The 24,680-nt window shown below is 47.7% G+C and overlaps 2 protein-coding genes across 2 annotated transcripts; both read left to right on the forward strand.

Annotated features, from left to right (window-relative positions):
- Positions 1-11,929: 11,929 nt before the first annotated feature.
- Positions 11,930-13,345, forward strand: LOC123079604 (thiol protease SEN102). The gene has a single exon (XM_044502396.1). It carries the CDS (start codon positions 12,018-12,020, stop codon positions 13,110-13,112), a length of 1,095 nt encoding a protein of 364 aa, XP_044358331.1. The 5' UTR covers positions 11,930-12,017; the 3' UTR covers positions 13,113-13,345.
- Positions 13,346-23,873: 10,528 nt separating this feature from the next.
- LOC123079606 (skin secretory protein xP2) lies at positions 23,874-24,673 on the forward strand. The gene has a single exon (XM_044502399.1). The coding sequence runs from the start codon at positions 23,951-23,953 to the stop codon at positions 24,488-24,490; it is 540 nt and encodes a 179-aa protein (XP_044358334.1). The 5' UTR covers positions 23,874-23,950; the 3' UTR covers positions 24,491-24,673.
- The last annotated feature ends 7 nt before the right edge of the window (positions 24,674-24,680 follow it).

Consider the following 24,680-nt stretch of genomic DNA (forward strand, 5'->3'; position numbering starts at 1 on the left):
ATATGTGACATGATATGGCCATCATCATCTTGTGCCTTTGATCTCCATCTCCAAAGTACCGTCATGATCTCTATCGTCACCGGCATGACACTATGATCTCCATCATCTTGATCTCTATCAATGTGTCGTCACATGGTCGTCTCGCCAACTATTACTTTTGCAACTATTGCTATCGTATAGCGATAAAGTAAAGCAATTATATGGCGCCTGCATCTTATGCAATAAAGAGACAACCATAAGGCTCCTGCCAGTTGCCGATAACTTCAACAAAACATGATCTTCTCATACAACAAATTATATCTCATCACGTCTTGACCATATCACATCACAACATGCCCTGCAAAAACAAGTTAGACGTCCTCTACTTTGTTGTTGCATGTTTTACATGGCTACTACGGGCTTAGCAAGAACCGTTCTTACCTATGCATCAAAACCACAACGATTTTTCGTCAAGCTTGCTGTTTTAACCTTCAACAAGGACCGGGCGTAGTCACACTCGATTCAACTAAAGTTGGAGAAACAGACACCCACTAGCCACCTGTGTGCGAAGCACATCGGTAGAACCAGTCTCGCGTAAGCGTACGCGTAATGTCATTCTGAGCCGCTTCATCCAACAATACCGCCGAATCAAAGTATGACATGCTGGTAAGCAGTATAACTATTATCGCCCACAACTCTTTGTGTTCTACTCGTGCATATAACATCTACGCATAGACCTGGCTCGGATGCCACTGTTGGGGAACGTAGTATTTCAAAATTTGTCTACGATCACGCAAGATCTATCTAGGAGAAGCATAGCAACGAGCGGGGAGAGTGTGTCCACGTACCCTCGTAGACCGAAAGCGGAAGCGTTTAGTAACGCAGTTGATGTAGTCGAACGTCTTCGCGATCCAACCGATCAAGTACCGAACGCACGACACCTCCGTGATCTGCACACATTCAGCTCGGTGACGTCCCTCGAACTCTAGATCCAGCTGAGGCCGAGGGAGAGTTTCATCAGCACGACGGCGTGGTGACGGTGATGATGAAGTTACCGACGCAGGGCTTCGCCTAAGCACTATGACAATATGACCAAGGTGGAAAACTGTGGAGGGGGGCACCGCACATGGCTAAGAAATCAACTTGTGTGTCTATGGGGTGCCCCCTCCCCCGTATATAAAGGAGGGGAGGAGGAGGAGGAGGGCCGGCCAAAAGGGGCGCGCCCTAAGGGGTGATTCCTACTCCTAGTAGGAGTAGGTTTCCCCCTTTCCTAGTCCAAGTAGGAGAGAAAGGAAGGAGAGGAAGAAGAGAAGGAAAGGGGGGCCAGCCCCCCTAGTCCAATTCGGTTTGGGCTAGGGGGCGCGCGCCCCACCTTGGTCTGCCTCCTCTCTTCCACTACTAGGCCCATGAAGGCCCAATATTTCCCCCGGCGAATACCCGTACTCTTCGGTACTCCAAAAAATACCCAAACCACTCAGAACCTTTCCGATGTCCGAATATAGCATTCCAATATATTGATCTTTACGCCTCGACCATTTCGAGACTCCTCGTCATGTCCGTGATCTCATCCGAGACTCCGAACAAACTTCGGTCATGAAATCACATAACTCATAATACAAATCATCATCGAACGTTAAGTGTGTGGACCCTATAGGTTCGAGAACTATGTAGACATGACCGAGACATGTCTCCGGTCAATAACCAATAGTGGAACCTGGATGCTCATATTGGCTCCTACATATTCTACGAAGATCTTTATCGGTCAAACCGCACAACAATATACGTTGTTCCCTTTGTCATCAGTATGTTACTTGCCCGAGATTCGATCATCGGCATCACCATACCTAGTTCAATCTCGTTACCGGCAAGTCTTTTTACTCGTTCCGTAATGCATCATCTTGCAACTAACTCATTAGTCACATTGCTTGCAAGGCTTATAGTGATGTGCATTACCGAGAGGGCCTAGAGATACCTCTCCGACAATCGGAGTGACAAATCCTAATCTCGATCTATGCCAACTCAACAAACACCATCGGAGACACCTGTAGAGCATTTTTATAATCACCCAGTTACGTTGTGATGTTTGGCACACTAAGTGTTCCTCCGGTATTCGGGAGTTGCATAATCTCATAGTCATAGGAACATGTATAAGCCATGAAGAAAGCAATAGCAATAAACTAAACGATCATAGTGCTAAGTTAACGGATGGGTCTTGTCCATCACATCATTCTCTAATGATGTGATCTCGTTCATCAAATGACAACACATGTCTATGGCTAGGAAACTTAACCATCTTTGATTAACGAGCTAGTCTAGTAGAGGCATACTAGGGACACTCTGTTTGTCTATGTATTCACACATGTACTAAGTTTCCGGTTAATACAATTCTAGCATGAATAATAAACATTTATTATGATATAAGGGAATATAAATAACAACTTTATTATTGCCTCTAGGGCATATTCCCTTCACATGGACTTGCATCAAGGTTCATGTAAAAGAAAGCGTTGTCTGTTTATTGTTCGGTGAAAGCTAGGACCAGGGTCTGGAGTTGAGGCAGAGGGCATAGAGTGAGAGTAGATCAAAATTGCATTGAACATTTTTTACATCCCCAACTAGATTTTGAAAGAGGTTTTTGAGGATCTTTTTTGTTCATGTAAGAAAATTTCAATGCCTTGGTCGAGGAGGATGGGAATTTTGTTGTTCGTAAAGCAATGAGTGGTAGAAGCATGAAATAATCATTTGTTTTCGTTGCCATCAATGGCGGTATGAACTTTGCCCCTTTGTTTCCATATGGCAATTTTCTGTTGGATTGTTCTTTGGAGTGTGTTTGTGGGCAATCCCTAAACGGCGCCTTAAGCACCAGTTTTAGTTTTAGGTATTTATGCAATCGAGTGCACACCCTCCCACCGCACTGGGCCAGCCCATTTTCTCTTTTTTCTTTCTATTTTTAAAACACAAAAAACTAACGAGGACGCGATTCGAACTGGCAATCTCGCAACTATAGGCGCGCTGCACTAACCATTCTGCCAACTCACCTGTTCATGTTTACTTAGAGGTTTTCCACCCTTTTCTTCTTTCTTTTTTCTTGGAAAAGTTTTTGTTTGATTTTTTTTCCTTTTTTCTTCGTTTCTTCTTTTCTGCTAAGTGTGCGAACTTTTTTAAAAAATTGTGAACTTTTTTCAAAATCTTGAATTTTATTTCAAAATAGATGTTTTTTATATCGATGAAATTTGTCAAATCCAATAATTTATTTTTTCAAATTCGATAAACTTTTTTTTCAAAATCAATGCACTATTTTCAATTTCAATGAACTTCTTCCAATACGATGAACTATCTGTCCAAAGATGAATTTGTTTTCTAATGATGAACTTTATTTAAAATTCGATGGTGTCTTTAAATGGATGATTTACTTTACAAATTGATGAACTTTTTTTCTAAAGTTTGCGAACTCTCTTTCAGAATTCATGAACACTTTTGAATTCATGATTTTTTTTTCATTTTCCCCATTTTTCCCGGATGTTTTTTTTAATTTTTGTTATTTTTTCAATGGTCAACCGTCGACCATTTGACTGCGATCGAGCGAACCAGACCATGTGGGACAACAAACCAGGCAATCTGGGCCGCCCAGTTCGCGGGCGCGTGGGCGCCGGTCTCTCTAGCCAAGGCTGAAGACGCCCTATAGGAGCACCCGTGTTTGAGGTGATGGTTCTAAGTTTGCTTTCCAAGTCCACCAGGGGACATAATTCTTCTAAAATACTCCTATCAAGAATATGTATTACTAATTTACAATTTGTTTGTGCCGATAAATAGGCCGTAGTGTTTTGGCCCATGTTTTGACTCCTGTTCAGTTTCTTTTTTCATTTTTCTACAAGGCAACCACCTGGGTCTGGGCTGAGGATGCAGGACAGGAACGAGGTCCAGGAAAAAGGCGGGAATACAACATTTGGAAGGAAATGGTGACAGGCGGCACATGATCTGAGGCGAAACGAGTAAGTGATTAGAGGTTAGTATTAGGGAAAAGCTCACCCAAGAGTGATTATGGAAGACTCTGTCCAGCCATTCGAGAGTGGGATTGACCTTCTTTTCAAAAAAAAAATCGAGAGTGGGATTAGCCCGTGACCCCCGAGCCGCTCCCGCGAGCGTCCTCGGGGGAAACCCTAGCGCGCCGCCCCTCGTCCTCCCTCGTCGATCTCTCCCCCCGCCGCCACCGCGCAGCGCCGCCGGGCAAAGTCCGGCCAGCATTGGTGGCGGCGGGGATCTTGCCCCTCTCCTTGCGGTTGGCGTCCGGCGCGGGACGACGCGGCGCGAGACGGCGCTGGGCTGGGCGGGGCCCAGCGGCGCGGAGGAGGGCATGCTGGGTGGCGGCGCTCCTGCCTGGCAGCGGTGCAGCTGCGGCTTGGGGCCCCTTCGACGCGCGGCGGCTGCGGCTTCTCTGGCGGTGGCGCGAGTTATCCCGGCGGCGGCTTGGCGGCGTGGTGCGTGGAGCTCCGGCGATGATTCGGTCATACGGCGGGCTGGAGGGCTGGGCACTGTCCAGTGGTGTTGCCTCCGCGGCGGTTGCGGCTTGGGGCCCTCGACCCCGATCCGATCTAGATCTGGTGGTGCTTGGGTCTGGGCCATGGCTGCTGGCGAGGCGTGGTGTTCGTCGGGGCTTGTCGGCCTCTAGGCACCATGGGGGTGCCGGCGGCGACGCGTGCCCGACGTGGTGACTCTGGTGGACGTGGTGGTCATCTTCTCCAGAGATGGCCGGCCAGAGTCTTGGTGATCGGATCTCGAGATCCATCATCTTGTCCCGGCTGCGAGTAGGGGAGACATGGTTGCCGGTGAAAACCGAGCCAACGGCAGGCGATGGCGGCGTTCTCGCCGTTACCTTGATGGAGGCATCGTCGTGTAACTACTGTCGACCCACTCGTGCTGCTCCGAGGGAAACCCTAGGATCTGGTGTTCCAGATCATACGATGGCGGCACTGCGGTGTCGTTTCTCTCTTGTGAGCATCGTTTGCGGAGCAGCGCTGGAAGTCAGAGGCAGGAGGTGGAGCGGCTTCGTCTTGCACGGAGCTTCGGTGGTGATGTCAAGTCATGCCTGACCGACAGGTGCTACGCTTTGTCATGCCTGGTCGGCGGGTGCTACGCACGACAGATCTTCCAAGGACTTCAAACTGTGTCGGCTGGTGATACCTGGCAGCATGGCGCTCAGGTGTATCAGTGGCGACCGCGACGTGCTCAGCTGTTTGCGCGCAGGGAGGAGGTGCCGTTTGGCGCCGTGGTGGCGTCGACGATAGCTAGACCGAGCAAGGTTGATGCATCAGTACAGTTCTGAAGATGGAGCGGTGGCAGTTGGCGGCGGCGGCCTCTGAGAGCACGCCGGACCAGTGTGTGCCCCAGACCCGGCAAGAGGCTAGGTTGGGGTCTCAGGCCTTAGATGTTAGGCTTGGCTGCGATGTCTGTTTGGTATTAGGCCCAGGCTATCTGCACCCCTTCATCAACTGGATAGGTATAGCGACAGTTTGTTGCTTAGACGACGGCTTTAGTCTTATTTTTGTATGACTTTGTAAGGTCTTGTGAGAATAATCAATAGAGTGGCCGTATGCATTGTTCAGATGCAGAGACCGGGGTCATCCTCCTTTTCTAAAAGAAAATAATAATAATAATAAAGTAAATTGTCAGTCTAGAAAGAGGGAGTTCATTGAGAGCCAAATGATCTGCATGACAGTGCCTGAAGGGCCAACCTACGCGTGCTACTGGTTCTAGCCATTCCGGCTCACACAGATTGAAGAACAAGCAGAAACTAATCCTACTACTGCTACTAGCGCTGATCACTCGGGTTTTGGTGGTCACCGTCCGAAAGAGAGGAGCTGGGGCAACCGTGCTGAGTCCAACATGGGATTGGATTGAGCAACAAAAACACCCGTCCGCGTCAGTAGATGGTGTGTCGCAGGCAGCCAGGCACTGGCAATGTCTGCGAAGGCTGTGGGGAAGGAAGGACCGGGGTGGTCGACGTCGTGGAAGCCATTATTGTCGCAGAGCCGAGCGTGAACGATGGCCTCCGGCAGGTCCTTGACGCCGATGAGATGTCGAGTTTCTTGGATTTGGCCTGCATGAGCATGACCCTCGTGGTCACGGCGGCGCAGAACTCTGCTCACGCTCGGAATGCGCACACTTCTCCTGGCCTTGACGCGCCGGCTGTTGCGGCGCAGGATGCACTCATGGGGAGCTTCATCCGGATCAAGCTCCGGGGCAGGATTAGAGCAACTCTAGCAGACCCCGTATCCGTCCCCGACCCGCAAAATAACCGCCAAAATGCGGGTACGGGCCGGAAAGCCTGCCCGACCAAACCCCGCATCCCGCCTCGGCCCGCAAAAAAATTTAGGGGGCGCGGCAAATTTCCGGCCCCAACTCGGGAAAACGCGGGTTTCCTCCTCGCGGCTACGGTGCCCTGCATCACAGAGAAGCAGTTGGCGGGAGGGACATTTCAGCCCGCGCTCTTTTCCCCCTTCCTTCTGCCGCCGCCCGCCCGCCGGCGGCGATTCCGGCCATATCTGCGGGCGGAATCGCTCCGCGGGGCCGCCCCACACCCTCCCGCGCCGAGCCGCTGCACCGCCCCTCCGGATCCGGCGAGAAGAGCCGCCCCCCAGTCGCCGCCGCCGCCGGGATCGACCACCGCCGAGCGCACCACCCTCGTCGCCGCCCGGGATCACTCGCCACCGGTTAGTCCATTTTTTGTGATTTTCGCGAGCTGTGTAGTAGATTGACGCGCCGGCGTGCGTGTAGATGGAGTTGACCCCTGCGAGAAGTTCTTGCTATCCGATTCGTCCGATTCGGACGACTCGGATGTGGAGACCATGCTTGCGACCTTTCGGCAGCAAACATTGGTCATGGCGCTTGCCGTGAAGGAGCATGAAGACGAGTACCGAAAGAGGAGGCGAGGATCTATTATCGGGCGTCTATGCATTCCGCAGAATCGCCATCTTGGAAACGAGATGTTGATGCAAGATTATTTTTCGGAGAATCCTACATATCCTGCACACCTCTTTCGCAGAAGGTACCGAATGCGTCGATCCCTTTTTGTGAAAATTGTTGAAGCTTGCGAGGCAAATTGCCGGTATTTCACTAAGAGAAGGAATGTCGCGGGCTTAAAGGGATTTAGTGCATATCAAAAAATCTCCGCAGCTATGCGGGTGATTGCATATGGCGTTCCGGCTGAGTATGCCGATGAGTATCTTCGCATTGGTGAAGATAGCACAATTGAGTCTGTGCGTAGATTTGCGTAAGTGATCGTCCGTGTCTCTGGTCCCGAGTATCTTCGGGCATCAAATGAAGATGACACAAAAAAATTGATGGCAGCTAATGAGAGGAGAGGTTAGCCTGGGATGCTAGGTAGCATTGATTGTATGCATTGGAATTGGAAAAATTGCCCCAAGGCTTGGCAAGGAATGTATTATGGCAAGTCTCGTGATGCAACAATTGTGCTAGAGGCCGTAGCATCCGAGGATTTATGGATTTGGCATTGCTTTTTTGGTATGCCCGGCACACTCAATGATATCAATGTGTTGCAACGCTCTCATTTGTTTGCTAGGCTTGCTAGTGGTGATGCTCCTGCTTGTAACTACACTATCAATGGGCATGAATACACAAAGGGGTACTATCTTGCAGATAGTATATATCCTCCTTGATGCACATCTGTCAAGAGCATCAAAGAACCCAAAACAAAAAACAATGTGAATTTGCAAGGGTGCAAGAGGCAGCCCGAAAAGACATTGAAAGAGCATTCGGTGTTTTGCAATCTAGGTTTGCCATTGTCCGAGGTCCTGCTCGTTTTTGGGATAAGAAAACCCTGAAGAACATCATGACTTGCTGTGTTATCCTGCACAATATGATTCTTGAAGATGAGAGAGGAATGGACTTAGAATTCTTTTACGATAATGTGGGTAGCCGTGTCAAACCAGCTAGAGACCCAAACCGCATTAAAGCTTTTCTTCAGACATACAAAGGAGATTGAAAATGCAGACACACACTTTCAACTTCAGAAAGATCTCATTGAGCACCATTGACAAAGGGCTGGACAATGACTAATTTTTGTATTCATTTGTATTTGTATTCATGACAAGTTTTGTATTGTATTATTTTAAGTTTGCTACGATGATTTGAATAATTATTTGTAATGCGGATGATTATTGTTTTATGTTTGATTTGAATAATTCAGTTTGTTTTCGATTGTTGAAATTATGTTGGATTTGAGATTTGCGGGCTGATGATTTGCGGGGATGCAGCGACGCAAAGAGCAGAACCCGCATAGCCGACCCGTAAAAAAGCATATTCCGCGAATATACTTTTTTACGGATCTGTTTGGGGGTCTACATCTGTGCCAGCCCACGCCGGCCCGCAAAAGCTGTTTTACGCGAACTGCATACGCATTTTGCGGGCCGGTGTTTTACGGGGTCTGCTAGAGTTGCTCTTAGCCAGCGGGATGGCATCTTGCGCAGGAGGAGCAAGAGCCGGCGCAACACATAAATGTTCTCTGGCTGGCCTCCAAACCTGAATGAATGACATGAGTGTGGCTACACGGTCGAGGTAGTCATCGAGAATGCCCCTCGGCTACATTTCTTTTGGCGATAGATTAGAGCATCTCCAGCCGTTGGCCTCTCCATGACGCATAAAAATTGCCCCCTGAGGACGAGCCGGCGATTCGTTCGGCGCTGGGGCGGTTTTGCGCCCAGTCGTCGCCCCCAGTCGCCGATTTTGGCCCACTTTCGAAGCCCCATTTCAGCGAAAAAGGCCCATATGGGCGAGAATAGGCCCATATTCGGCGTGGTTCGTCATGGCTCGGCGTTCAATTATCAACATAAATATTTTTATCACATATTTTATCATAGAAAATTCAAATACTTCAACAAAATAGTTCAACAAGAAATAGTTCAATACAAATTATATAGTTCCACAAATAAAAACTCATATTTCATCACACGTCGCGCCCGGTGTCGCCCTTGAGCCTCCATAGGTGCTCTATCAGATCTTGCTGCAGTTGATGATGCACCTGTGGGTCTCGGATCTCCTGACGCATACTGAGGTAGGCAGTCCAGGTTGCCGGTAGCTGGTGATCAACTTGGGCAAGAGGACCCTGCCTGTGGTATGGTTCAGTGTCAAACACTGGCTCTTCCTGCTCGCTCTCAGTGATCATGTTGTGCAAGATGACACAGCAGGTCATGATCTCCCACATTTGATCTTTCGACCAGGTCTGAGCGGGGTACCGGACAACAGCAAATCGAGATTGGGGCACACCAAATGCCCGCTCGACATCCTTCCTGCAAGCCTCCTGAATCTTCGCAAACCAGGCGTTCTTGCCTCCAGGCACAGGGTTTTTGATGGTCTTCACAAATGTCGACCATCTCGGATAGATGCCATCAGCTAGATAGTACCCCTTGTTGTAGTGCCGCCCATTGATCTCGAAGTTCACCGGAGGAGAATGACCTTCAACAAGCTTGGCAAAGACAGGAGAGCACTGCAGCACGTTGATGTCATTGTGAGTTCCTGGCATACCAAAAAGGAGTGCCAAATCCAGAGGTCCTGTGTGGCCACCGCCTCAAGTACCACACTGCAACCGTCTTTGGCGTCGTTGTACATCCCCTGCCAAGCAAATGGGCAATTCTTCCATTTCCAATGCATGCAGTCGGTGCTTCTAAGCATCCCAGGAAACGGCGGCCGGAAACGCCCAGCTGGTGTCGGAGGGGCTGCCGCGGCGAACCTCTGCTATTTTTCCGGCGGGGAATGGCTATCTACCGGTGAAGGGCGGCGGGGCGGCGCCGGGATATACCTAGTGGCGGCCGAGAGCGCGGGGGTGGGAGGCAAGTCGGGGAAGAAAATCTTGACTTTTCACCTGACGGCGTGGGCCAGCCGCGCTTTTCCCTTGCGCCGGAGCCCCCAAGCGCCCCCCAGCGCGCCGGGTTCAGCCTGCGGCCGCCGGGCGGAAAAAAGGGCCGAACCGGCGCTTTTCGTCGTCTTGGGGGCGTGACTGGCCCGTTGTTTTACGCCGGCGCCGAAACAGTCGCCTCGGGAGGGCCTGTTGGGGGCGCGGCTGGAGATGCTCTTAGAGTTTTTCTGGGATGGGACTCGGAGGCGGCCGACCCGAGCGATGGATGAACCAGCTGGCGATGCAGCGTGTGGTCACGTGTGCGAGTGCGCGCGTAGGGCGCAGTCTGTGCGATGGAGTCACACACACACATATGCGCGCATGTTTCCGCCAGCGTGCTCTGTCGCGTCACGCATCGAAACACTTTGATGACACATACAGTACGTATCTAGGATCGGCCTATTTGTCACACGATATGGAGCACCAACATAGCCAGCCGGAGATGCGAAATTTAATAGGCACGAGCCCGGAGTGTGCCCTTGTTGGCATCACACATGATGACGTCGTTTGCATCCTTGCGCCCATGTTTTTTCTTTGCGATGTTCTTGCGCTGAATCTTTTCTTGGGCCAGCCAGATATAGGATATCTCCTCTGTTTAACTTCTCTAGCTACGGCAACCACTGCAATGATCGGTGGGTGGAAGATCTTGGTAACAGAGGCGACACGTAGCACTCACTACCTTACGCCCAAAAATGTTGGTTTCCCTTGGCATGAAGCAACCAATCGGTTGTACTCCAGTGTGCTCTTGTCCAAGCCGCACATGACAACCATTCATGTGCAAGTGCTTGGCTAATTACCCGAGTTAGCTAGATAGTTACTTTTGTGCATGCTTGCAAGTTTTCCATTGCTTGACAATTTAACACCGTACGCCGTGCGAAGCCACACATGCACCCGTCTGTTGATCCATGGATTATCAACCGTTCCGTCCATCGATCTGTCTGTCCTCTCCTTCCCCATGTTGCAAACGATTCAGGAAATAGATGCAGTCCAACCACGTCTGGAATCTAGGTGGCCGGAATTAAATTTAGGTCTCCATCAGTCGACGTGACTCATGCGTGAAGCTTGTTTTTCTCGGTGCACGTACGCACTGCTCGTTTTTGGCTCTCTTTCCTCTTTTCACTCACAAAAGAGTTCCATGTACCAGGAAAGAAACTGCTAAACTGCTTCTGAGAAATCTAGTTGCTTGCGACATCTATACATCCCGGACAGACGGGTCGATGACATGCGTAAAGCTTAGCGTTGCACCGTACAGACGGGTCGATGACACACGACACGTGTCGAAAAAATAATTGGAAACCTAGCTAGTCGATCCATCGATCGATCGCCATCGACTAATCAAAATCACGCGGGCAGGGGTGCAACACGCTTGCGTGTGCTCCCTCACTGTTACCACTACATGTTTAATTACTCTGGTACGTCATTGTTTAATACTTGCACAACTAATGTTCATCAGTTATATTAATAAAGAAGCAAGGCAACCGGTCCACGCTGCGATGATTGTGGTCTTCTGCCTGTTGACGCAATTCACATCTTTCCGGTGAAATACGAGAGATGATGCGACGGACGGGAAGCTGGTTCCTAGAAACAAGGGTACGGTGAAAGAGGGTGCCGCATAAACGCACAATGCATGTGTCAATTTGTAGATGGCCTTAGCGTAAACGCCCCGCTACTTCTTCATCTGTTTATGCATCGTCTCGTCGTCCCACTCCCACTCGCTGCGTACGTACGATCGAGCGCGCGCCACATTAATCTCACAACCTAACTAAGAAGACTGCGTGCGAATTGACGGCATCCACAACTAGTATGATGCGTATTACTACTAGTACGATGGAGCATCAATGAATTAACCACCATTTTGATGTACTACGTACGTGGCCACCGATGAGAATGCATGAGCAGTAGGCAGTAAGTTGTTGCCGGCAAGCAACGTGCACCTGCAATTGATTCTTGCATGGAACATATCCATCTTGCCAGTGTGATCACTCCTGCTCGCCACCGCTATATAAGAACCAGCCGATATCGCCATGGCTACCACCACCACACCACGGCCAGCCATCTCACAACATAAGCTAGCCAGCATACACGAGTCCAGACTACCTAGCTAGCGTTGCCAAGGTTCCAATCATCAATGGCGAGAGCGATCGTGCATGCGGCCGTCATGGCCGCGGCCGCACTGTTCGTGCTGCTGGCCGCTGCGCCGGCGCCGGCGAGCGCCATTGACTTCGGCGACCACGACCTGGCGTCGGAGGACTCCCTGTGGGCGCTGTACGAGCGCTGGAGGGAGCAGCACACGGTGGCGCGAGACCTCGGCGAGAAAGCCCGCCGCTTCAACGTCTTCAGGGAGAACGTCCGCCTCATCCACGAGTTCAACCGCGGCGACGCCCCCTACAAGCTCCGCCTCAACCGCTTCGGCGACATGACCGCGGACGAGTTCCGCCGCGCCTACGCCTCCTCCCGCGTCTCTCACCACCGCATGTTCAGCCGTAAGGAGGGCGATGGCGGCTTCATGCACGGGAGCGCTCGGGACGTGCCGCCTTCGGTGGACTGGCGGCAGAAGGGCGCGGTGACCGCCGTCAAGGACCAGGGGCAGTGCGGCAGCTGCTGGGCTTTCTCCACGATCGCGGCCGTGGAGGGCGTCAACGCGATCCGCACCAAGAACCTCACGTCTCTGTCCGAGCAGCAGCTCGTGGACTGCGACACCAAGTCCAACGCCGGCTGCAACGGCGGCCTCATGGACTACGCCTTCCAGTACATCGCCAAGCACGGCGGGGTCGCCGCCGAGGACGCGTACCCCTACAAGGCCCGGCAGGCCTCCTCCTGCAACAAGAAGCCGTCCGCCGTGGTCACCATCGACGGGTACGAGGACGTGCCGGCCAACGACGAGACGGCGCTGAAGAAGGCGGTGGCCGCGCAGCCGGTGGCCGTGGCCATCGAGGCTAGCGGGTCGCACTTCCAGTTCTACTCGGAGGGGGTGTTTGCGGGCAAGTGCGGGACGGAGCTGGACCATGGCGTGACGGCGGTGGGGTACGGCGCCACCGTGGACGGCACCAAGTACTGGATCGTGAAGAACTCGTGGGGGCCGGAGTGGGGCGAAAAGGGGTACATCCGCATGAAGCGCGATGTGAAAGACAAGGAGGGGCTCTGCGGCATCGCCATGGAGGCGTCCTACCCCGTCAAGACCTCAGCCAACCCGAAGCATGCCAGTGCCAATGACGAGCTCTGAATCTCTCATCGATTGTCTTACAAATTATTGGCCCCAATATGCATGATCAGGGCATTATCGCTAGGGAAAAAAATAAGTAGTCAATCGTTATGCACCCATCACATATAGTGCACTACTACTTAATTGTTTGTACTAGTAAAACGCCCATGCGTTGCCACGGGCTTTTGAAAAAAATTTAAGATGCTACTCATGAAGCTAAAATAACCAAGAATAAGGCCGTCTCAACTAACTCACATCTTTTTCTTGACAATCAGCTAACAAACATCATACTATCATACTATTGAAGCCTTCCCCACCTTCGGCCATCAGTTGGCCATTCACAAGAGGGCGGCGGGCGCGGGCACGGGCGCTAGACTTGGTCATCTACGGCGTTGCGGCAGCCGAAGATCGAGTTGGACGTGGGGGTGTAAGGAGGGAAACAAGCACGCAAGGAGCAGCGGCATTGCGACGGGCAGTCGTGCCATGGCCTTTGCCTTTTCCAGGGCAACAGCCAGAGGCCACCACGCTCCTCAGCTCTTCCTCCTCTCTTCCATGCCAGGCAACAAAATGGGCGAGATAGAGAAGAGGCAACCAAGATGTTTTTCTATATGGCGACCAAGATGGTTTTGTTTACTCATGCCACAGATTCCTTACAGCCCCACCCTCGAGCGAAAAATTATCCCTTCTTTCCAAATTTATCTTCTTTTGCTGCTTCGTTTTTCATTATTCTCGTCAAACAAGAATTGCCTTGCTATATAACCTCGTCAAACTAATATCATACACTTTTATGGATCCACTAATATGAGTTCGTCATTATTTTGTTACTAAAAAGGATGGAACTCTAAAATGTTAAACAGCATGCTACACCAAATAATGTGAACTGATTGTATAATCAAACAATTTAATTCAAAATTATAAGATCTTAGGCATTTAATTACAAAACCAATGTGTTTGTGTTGAATGTTATGTTTGATCACTTTTGCAACCAAGTTCTTCTTGATATATGTACACCAATTTTAAAGCAAATGTAGAGTAGCAGAAACAACCATTTCTCCCTTTTTCCTTCTTCTAGAAATCCAGTAATAGACTAATGATATAGACTGCTCTGTTTCCTTTAGATGTAGGGTCCTCCTTGATTATGATGTAGGGTCTCGTCGGGCCATCGAAGCCCCTCCGTCATCACTCCCTCCCCCATAACTACATCCTCCTCCTTGACTCACCGCGCCAACCCCATCCCGCGTCAATCTGAGCGCCCGGCAGTTCCCGAGCGTTACTCACCCGGCCTCATGATGCGCGACTCCGTCACCAGCATGCCCTTGCACCACCTCATGCATGCCTCCTTCACCAACCAACAGCGGCCACGGACGAGGTCAACAGGCACTAAGCCCTTGACCACCGCTGCGTGCACTGCTCTCCCTGCAACAGTGTATCAATTTTCAAAATGGTGTATCAATTAGCTCTGGTGTTCTACTTATGGCTGAAAAAAATTGTCTATGATTTTTTTTATTTTGACCCGATTGAAATTAAGTGGTTGCAATGAAAAAGGAAATTGAATTAGATTACTTCACTATATCATACCACTAATCTATTCTAAGTAGATTCAAAGATAATATAATAGAAAACTCTAAAGTACCAAATTCTTCGAAAACACACATAAGAGAAACTTAGATAACTGTGAACTCCAAATGCCTGAACAACGAATCAAAATTATAGAATATGCACAAGCATGAGCACAAAAACACAATTTATGGAGCCCAGGAAAGGTTTCATGGAGCAAAAATATTCTATTCTACATAATGATCTTTGCTCCTTGGGACTCATTTATACGGTTTTTGCTTTGCTCTGACCTAGCATGTTGACCAGTCCCCCATATTTTTGTTTTAGCTCTTTATCTAGTTGTTTTTATCAGTTCGATGAAAATATATCGTCCTGCGAGTAATATTACAAACCGGTGGGGTGCTACCCCCCAGTTATTCTTCAACAAAAATGGCTTTATTAATTCTTTTCCAAAAAAAATCGTTGACAACAACAACTAACAGTCATGGATACATTTCCACTTCAAACATCAAAGGGTATAGATGTTTTCTACTTCAGAAACCATATGAGCAATGAGCTTGTTATTATACTTCTGAAACCATATGTAATGTAGTATTTATACTTTCCAATACTCATTGCCAGTTGGAACGGTCCTTTCTTAGTTCTACGGATACTGCAATTGCAAATGCCATGTCGAACTGGACATATCCAATTAGGATTGCCCTTAGTTTCTAACACACTCTCAACATACTTGCAATAATTTATAAAGTCTCAGCCCAAAGATGGTAATCAAGTGAAAAGGAAAAAAACTTCACACACATATAATAACCCAGTTGTAGGGTACATGCATAAAAAACATATTCATGGATAATATGAAACAAAATGTATATGAAAATTAGTCACCATGTACAGGACAGCAAACACAAAAGTACATGGATGGTATTAATATTACCTTGTATTAAAAGAAAGACTGCAACATGATATACAAAATGACCAAGCAGTAGAACTGATGGCCAAACTTCTCAAAATTCTAGTAAGAAAATTTTGGGCAATCATAAAACAAATAAACAAGGCAGTAGCTAGTCCTTTGCAATGCTTGATTGTATACATGATACCTTGCCCTCTTACAATATTATTCTTATCTGAATCCACGAAGACGCTATCCTCTGTAGTCCCCAGCTCTGAGGTAAACCATGTCTTCTTCTCATCGTGTGCTGTCAATCCTGCAAAAGATACATATAAATCTCTCTTTTACGGTGTGTGTGTGGTGTGGACCTGATATTTAAAGGTAACAAATTAGCCTTGTTCAAAAGAGTATTGTTCTCTTGTCAAGTTCCTTTGCATGTACCTACTATGGATAAGTTCATGCCATCAGACATGAAAAGGTTAAAGAATCCGCAATAGTACCATCTGTTCACATACTAAACTTTTCTGCTAAATGTGAAATATATAAAGATCTATCCAAACGAAATAGTATGCACTTGTTATGGATCAGTAGAAGTTAGAAGCAGCAACACCACTGACATTACGGATCACCAGAAGCAAACCATGCATGAACAGAGAGAAGAAGAAAACCCATAATTTGAGAAAAAACTATATGTTGAGGCCAGCCAAGATGTATACTGCAAAAAGGGTCCAACAGTTAAGTGATACTTCCAAATAGTGCCAATTCTAATATCTATATATAAAAAGCCTGTAACAAAAAAGTATATCAATGGATTTAAGATGGAGGAGGTATTTTAGATGGTTGGCCTCACCGGAAATAGAGGCGTCGGCTTGTGCTTGACACGGATATGACAGTAAGATCAAGATCTAGCTATAGCTTCAGCTCCATAGATTACATCGTACTATTTGACATAGCAAGATCAAAATACCAACATCCATCAGTTCAGCCTGTGAGGTAGGTACTCGTGACATGGTGTCTAGGAAAATATGGGCATCGAGGTCAGCAGAGCACATGGTCGAGTGTAGTGGCCAAACCGCTGTCAGCCCGATCACGACCTAAGATACGGTGTGGACCTGCTGGAGGGAAGCCCAAGCGCAACTTGGACGATGGCGTACTTGGAGCCGGCGCCGGCTCTCCCGTCCCTGCGGCAGCGCACGACCTGCTCCTCGGCAAACTTACACAAAAAAGAGCATCACGCCTTATCAAAGTACAACCTTGTGGAGCAAAGATCATATGCTTGTGGTCAAATCGGACACCAATTTATCCTTTCTGGACAGAAGACGTACTTGCATCTCCTGTGAACCTTATCATCACAATCTGGAATGTTGAGGAACCGGTTCATTAAGTTTGCAACCAAACTATAGAAAATCCGTTCATGATCTTAGGAAGAATTTGATTTCCTATTGACTATTAAACTGGCAAGCTAATGATGTATGCAATCAAAAGAAAAATCAGGCTCTTCTAGGATGAAGGCATGTACCTTTAGCAATGGCAAAATATAAAGATCTGTGGAGGGTAGGAGGAGCCACCAATAGATCTGCACATGAAGAAGCAGAAGGAGGAGCCACCACCAGATGTGCACAGGGAGGACCCGAGTAGGTTGCTGGCAACATACTTCTTTAATATAGGAAATTAAGAATAATAATACCATTCTCTTCTACTCCCTCCGTTCCGATTTACTCGTCGTGGTTACGAGTAAATCGGAACGGAGGGAGTAGTTAGCTAACTGAAAATAGATTGCTAGATGGACCCTTACTTCTACAAACCATGCATGTAAGATGTAACCACAAAACAAGAAACAATTCGAGCGAACTGAAGATAGATTGCTAGATCGGTTAAACGATGAACACAACTGCCATAAATCACATCAGAGCATGTAACATACTATGAGAAATCATTCATAGATTGGCTGCTGGTACTTCATTCAGACTTCACAAGCACCAAGAGTCAAATCACGGGCGTTGGTAAGGTTCAAAGCTTCAGACTAATCTAAAATATCAGCTCCATATCTTTTGTGAATGTGTGATGCGTGCCTTAGGACTTCCTGCTGTCCTGTAGGTATGCCCTTGGTCAGAAAGTTCGTGTTTCTGTCAGAGAGGTAGAACTGTCATCTGCATCATCTACTTACTCTACTAAAAAATGAAGCTCATGTGTCAGCAGTTGTCACTGAATTTTCAGATGACTGGCAATAAAGTTTGCTGCTTAATTTTGGACTGCTAAGTTTAAGTTTTCCATGTGTGTAGGTGTAGCAGGTAATAGCTCTGAACCCTGAAAAAAAGATTCAAAAATCGAATCCTTTCTCCATGCCCTCACAATGCCTATGAATTTCACATGTGATCGTTTAAACAGCACACACGTTGTCCATTCAAAATGAGGTGGAATAAAATTAAATCTAAACTGAACATTACAAAATTTTAAAATCAGAACCTTTGTATAACTGACAATGGATCATCGTATACAACAAGATCTATTAAGTAATGCAAGAGCACACACGTACATAAGAGTCAAAAGACTGATCAGAAGGCATGACCTACATGGATAGACTAAGGTCTCTGTAGTGCAAGAATTAGAAAAATGGCAGCAACACACCAAAGACAACGACAGTCAAGGATGGCATCTCCTTCTTCCATACGGTGGTCCATGCTCTCTGCAATCCCTGAAGAAGAACATACCTTAAAAGGCTGAAATCAAGAGTAAGGAACATATCAAAAGGGTTCGGAAATAGAAAGCAGAAAATTCAAGAGTCAGTACAAAAACAAAATAGGTCTAAATAGATCTGAGACTTGAGGAGAGAAGAACTATCATACTGACTATTTTAAATTTATTTACTTACCAATTAGTACACCGTAACTTTTTTTATGTAACGAAGATATCCGTATATAGAAGTAAATAATTGCGTATACACATCAATAGTTAAATACACAGTAGGTTATTTAAGTCGTACATGGACCAAAACAATTTTGCGACTGGTTTTAAGGTTGCAATTGAGCACTTGCAGAAGACGGCTCAAGTCAACCTAGCTCATCAATAAACAGCCAATTTGAAGATATGGAGAAGAATCTAACTTTCTTGTGAGGCTTCATGAAGAAACATGTGGCACCACTTAGATCACAAACACATGAGCTAGACTATCCACGAAACTTGATTAAACGGTCTACCACATCAGATGCTAAAGAATGAAATCGCAGAGACTAATAACAAATGAAGAGAGACAAACACTGCAATTTGGGACCCCAGATAAATGGCGGGTTTACCTTGTGGGGGCAGTATGACGCCGGTAGCTGATCTATGAAGGTTGATCCCTCATAGTGGGACTCAGATCCTGCTGCCCCACAGTATGGAAACAAACCCTTAAAGGATCTGAGTCCATACTTCCTCAACTTCCTCAACTTTGCAGAATCACATCTTCCAAGCAGTATTCAGTCACACGTCTGGTTCCAATCCCTAGAACAATTGGACTGCAATGCCTGCGGATTTTCACTTGATGAGATTCTGTTTTCTAAGATTAAATACAAGCAAGAAAACAGACATTCACCTCCAATTACATCGATCGGGCTTTGCGTTGGTCTTCAAATTTAAAATGCAGAACTGTAATATGTATGTATGCTGTTGGTATGGTTCTTCCTATTCTGGAAATTGAACATACATGAGGAATCTGCAGACTTTATATTTCAGCTTGCATTCTCTTTTTACAAGAAGAAAAATGAAGTAAATACTTGTAAGCAATAAGTGTTACCTTGGATTCCTACTCGTAGATCTGGGCGTATTTCGTGTAGCTAGCAATTTGAATGCATGAGATTATGTGGCTGTGCCAGCGAGCCTGTCAGCCAGAATGCAGAAGTCTGGGTCGTGAAAATGCATTGTTGATTAGTTGTGTACTTACTGCTGGAGCTAAAATGGTCGTAGTTCTTGTGCCTTAACTCATCACATGCAGTCCTCCTGCATAGTTCGAAAAAAGAAATAATTCACAAATCAATACTGAGGAAGACATATAATAGTAAGATAAGAACAGCTAGCTAGCCAGCGGCCGAAGGACTCTTTCGGTTACCTGGCTTGTAATCATCATCACCCAGTCGCTCACAAAATTATTCAGTACAGGGCCAAAATCACAATCGTCAGTCTCATGAAAATCTTTAATCTCCCATGCCGTTGGATACACATCAGGCCTAAAAAAATTATGCAAAAAAAATTCAAGTATGAGATGTAAGATTCAGAGTACAGTCTTTAGAAAGATAAGTTTTCTTTCACAACAAAAGCCATCTAAACCAAGTCTGACGCCCACTAAAAACCATCTAAAGAGGCAATGTAATTGACCAATGGATTGTTATCTTACTTCATTCATGGAGTCCACAAGTGGGATCAGATGAGAAACTGAAGGTGGTGTTCCACTCTCTGTCCGTGCAAGAATGCAATCTTGCATTCAATACATTAATTACTCAGTAAAAAAACTTGCTGGTGCTTTCCGAACGGTTTGAGGCATTAGACATGGGAAGGGGATCTCACCAGATGAGGAGGTCCTGCCGAAGGAGGGGATCCCACGGGTCTCCGCGCCTTGATCCGGCCAGAAGGAGCCGCCGTTGCCGCCGATGGATCAGGACGTCGGTGACAAGGCGGCGGCAGCGCGCTCACCGTGCGTCGGAGCGGACAGATCGCGCGCGATGGGGAAGGTGCTGCCGCGCGGAGGGCCCTGGCTCGAGGAGATCCAGGTGACGCTGCCGGCGCTTGACGCCGCCGCCATACAGAGCAACCCCTCCTCTGAATCCAGATCAAGCGAGGGTGGGAAAAGGAAAGGAAGATACAGATACCTACGAACGAAAAATCTGGACGTGGGTAGGCCTCACCGGTGGAGGAAGGTCGGGCGAAGGGGCGCAGCAGGCGGGCGAAGACGGTGGGCGGCAGGCGGGCAAAGACGGTGGGCTGCAGATCCGCGACGTATCCGAAGCGCCGGCGGGGGCGGCGTCCTGGTGATCCGCGACGGCGGCGGCGGCGGTTGCCGGCGTCGCGGAGGCGTGTCCCCGGATCGGCGGCGGCGTCTGCGGCTGCGCCTCGTCCGCATGGTGGCCGACGCGAGAGCCGGATGGCGTTGGCCAGAATCAGAGGAGGGGCGGCGGAGATTTAGACGAGAGAGAGAGAGTGGAGACGAGGAGCGACGAGAGGAAGGATGCGAACAACTGCGGGTCGGGTTTTTTTCGGGTGAAACAGGTGGTGAAAGCAGACGAAAAAAAACCTATGAAAAAAAAATGGACGAAAAAAAACCGGACGAAAGTGGTGGGACGAAAATAAACCCGGAACGCGGACTACCAACTGAGACATTAGGAGTAGAGATCTAAACAGTTCACTATCTCTTATCTATGCCCTTCCTGAAAGAAAACTTCATACACAGGGAGGGCCATGCCCCCCAGTATGGTGGACTTGGGGTGCTCAAAACGGACAAGTTTGCGCAGACATTAAGACTTCGTTGGCCTTGTTATGAGTGGAAAGAACCGACCAAATTGTGGGTGGGGTTAGAAAACCCATGTGATGAACAGGATCTTGATTTTTCTATGCTTCCACCACCATCACGGTTCAAGATGGGGCAGAAACACCCTTTTGGGGCTCCCCCTGGCAGCTTGGATGAAAGCCTAAGGACACCGCCCCTCTAATTTTTGAGGCCTCGACGAGAAAATGTTTGGAAGGTACGTGAGGCCCTTAAGGACAACACTTGGATTTCGAAGATCAATCCCTCCATAGTTGTCACCGCTGACCACATCCGGGAGTTCTTCACTCTTTGGATGCTCGTTCATGACTTCCACCTAGATGTGCACACCGAGGACGAAATAGTGTGGAAGCACTCCAACGATGATGTTTACTCGGCAGCCACAGTATACAAGGCCCAATTCTTGGGCATGGTCATATCTCCTTTGGACCGCATGATTTGGAAGGCTTGGGCACCTCCAAAAGTCAAGTTCTTCGCTTGGTTGCCTTGCCTTTGCAAGACCGGATTTGGACCGCCGATACGTTGGAAAAGAGGGGTTGAGAAAATTGTGGTCTTTGCCCCTTTGCAAGAGGGTGCAAGAATCTAGGGCACACCTTTTCTACAAATGCTGGTACACCCTGAGGCTTTGCAAATTTGTGATAGAAAATCTTGGGCTGTCACAGATGGATACTTTCGCATGGCATCTTGAGGAATTCGTCAAAAAATAGTGGTCAAAGAGTTAAGCACGAACAACCACAATAGAAAGGCCTTGGCCTCCCTCACCATGCTCGTCTCTTGGACTCTTATAGAATGAGAGAAACTCGTATTTTCCGCTACAAGAGTGCTCCACCATCAATCTTGCGCGACATCATCTTGAACGAGGCAGGGTTATGGTCCACCGTAGGAAAAAAACCTAGGAAAAATTGTATCGCGAGAGTAATTTTCATGTGGCGTTTATGGGATATTTGTAGAACTCTTCTTACCTTAATTAAGGACCATGATAAGCGTCACACGTGTGGGCTGAAGGAGCTCGGGCCACATGGCCTTCTAGCCACCCATTATGACACGTCAGTCTTTTTATTTTTTTCGGCATGCGTGCAAACAGGGAAGACAACAAATGATGTCAGCAGGGATCTTTTGGGTTTTTCAAACTTTCAAATGTTTTATCTCTTAAATGACAAATCTGATTGAAAATCCATTTTCACCACTAAATCCGTCGTGACGAGAACTTCAAAATCAGATCCCATATCGATATGTTTCGACAATATTTTTTGGCGGTCCAAAGTTGCCATGTCTATTGCGTATAAATTGCAATGGTGTTTATACTGAAGTTGCCATGATATCTTTCAACTACTTTTTCTTCTACGTTTAAAGGATATTTTGACATGTTAAAAAAACAAATTAAGAAACTAAACTTTTCATGGTGAATTACTAAAATTTGCCATGATCCATGAAATAATTTTGACATGGTTCATAATTAAAAAGAATCCGTCGTCGGTTATTTTTAAAATGCATGGTCAATGGCTCAAATTTGCCATGAACCAGAAACTTAAATTGCCATGGTGAATTACTTAAATTTGTCATGATACATGCACAAAAAATTGCCATGGTTCATACAAAAAATATTTTCCATGGTCAAAATACTAGAATTCTCATGGTCAAAATACTAAATTTGCCATCATGAATTACTAAAAGTTGCCATGATCCATGAGTTAAATTTGCAGTGGTTAATTACTAAAATTGCCATGATCAATTAATAAAACTTGTCGTGAAAAGTAGTTGAAATACAATAATAGTTTTAAATCTAGAAGAAAAAAATAAATGGGACATATCATGGCAACTTTAGTGTAAACACTATGGCAACTTCAGTGTAAAATCATGGCAACTTTTGGCCCAAGAAAAAGTCAAAACATGTTAATATTGTATTTAGTTTTGAAGATCTTGTCGAGACGGATTTAATGTTGAAAATGGATTTTTAATCGTATTTTTTATTTAAAAGATAAAATATTTTTAAGTCCGAAAAACCAAAAAAAATTCGCTGTGTCATCTGTTTGATGTGGTAAAATAGATAATAATGAGGGCGTTTGAATCATATTGCTTTGTGCCACACATGTGGCACTTATCATTTGGGCTAATTAATATACGAGGCAAATCTTTTGTCTCCATTTAAAAGTAGAAGAAGAAGGGGATAGTCGATGACATGCTAGATAGTCATGAGTTAAGCTCCCACAAAATGCTGGCATGTGGTGGCCCAAGGCTTTGGGCAACTTTGGTGGCCCCACATGTAAGTGGGTGCCTCGTAGGTGCAGCGTTTTAGGCCCACTAGCAGCCAATTCTGGTGGTCGTAACCCAGTCTTATCTTTCTGCCCCCTTTCTTCCGTTGTTTCCTTCTTTCGCGTTTGCTTTCCTGGTCCACTACTCAATCTGCTTTAGAGCATCTATAGCCGAACCAAATTCGACCCCTTAAACGTCCGCGGACGCGTGAGACGTGACCTTGAAGAGCGATGGACGGCCCCTCAAATGTCCTATTGAACAATCACACTCCTTACCCCTCAAGTTCATGTACGTTGATCATATAGTGCAAATTCATCACAATTAAGTCCATACAAAAAACGAGTCAAAAGCTAGCCAAATTTAGTGGTCTATATCCGCAACACTATTAAGGACCGTTCATCTGCGCGGCAAAGCGCGCCTTTCCATCTAGAATTCTCGAGGAATATGATACCCGTCTCTCGTCGGCTCATCTGTTGAGTTCGTGCGCGGAGCATCTCATCTGACGGAAAGCGAAGATGTAGCGAAATGCGTCCCCATCTCTTTCCCTTCACCGGGAAGCTGAGTATATGTCATTTGCCTATATATGAAGCACAGTTCTTTCTCCACTTCGCTGCATCCGAAGTTTGTCCTGTCCTTCGTACAGCAGTGATGCAGATGAACAACAAGGAGCCGGCCGCCGACGGCAAGTCGCCGACTACCATCTGTAGCAGGCTTCAGAGAGCCTTCCACGCCCGGCCGGTCTTCGGGCCTCTTCGCCGCCTCACGGGCCAACCCCACGACGGCGGAGCTGCCGCTACCGGCGTACCCGGGGGAGCGCCTGCCACGACGCACGGTGGTGCACCGCCACCGGTTGTATTGCCGGCACGTGCACCGGCGCCGTCTCCAGCAGGCAAAGCTCCCGCACCTACGGCGACACCGGCGATCGTGCCAGCGGCGCCCCAGAAACCGGCTGCTGCCAAGGGAGGTGGCAAGCCTGGGCAGGTCCTCGGGAGCACTCCTACCGTCGCTGCAACCAGGAGCAAGGTTGCCGAGAAGGCGGCAGGGGGGATCCCGGTACCGGTGCCACCGCCGGCAGTCATGGCTGGAAGGCCGGCAGCGGACGCGAAGGCTGGGGACAAGGCGCAGCAGACAAAGGGGAAGATCAGGGTGAGCTCCAGGGTCCGCAAGGCCTTGGCCTCATCCAAGTAGAGGGATGATCACCTGAATCGCCAGGGTGCGCGCCAAGAACGGAGCTAGCTGAATTACGCCTCTCCAAAGCCATTCTCTGCTACCAGTGTGCTGTTTTTTATTTACCGATTTTTGAGCTAGGCTCTCCGTTCTGCTGTAACTTCAGATTTTCTTTCTTGTTGATGAATTATCACTTGGGGGATCACCAGGA

This window comes from Triticum aestivum, chromosome 3D, assembly GCF_018294505.1.
Source record: "Triticum aestivum cultivar Chinese Spring chromosome 3D, IWGSC CS RefSeq v2.1, whole genome shotgun sequence".
Lineage (NCBI taxonomy): Eukaryota > Viridiplantae > Streptophyta > Magnoliopsida > Poales > Poaceae > Triticum > Triticum aestivum.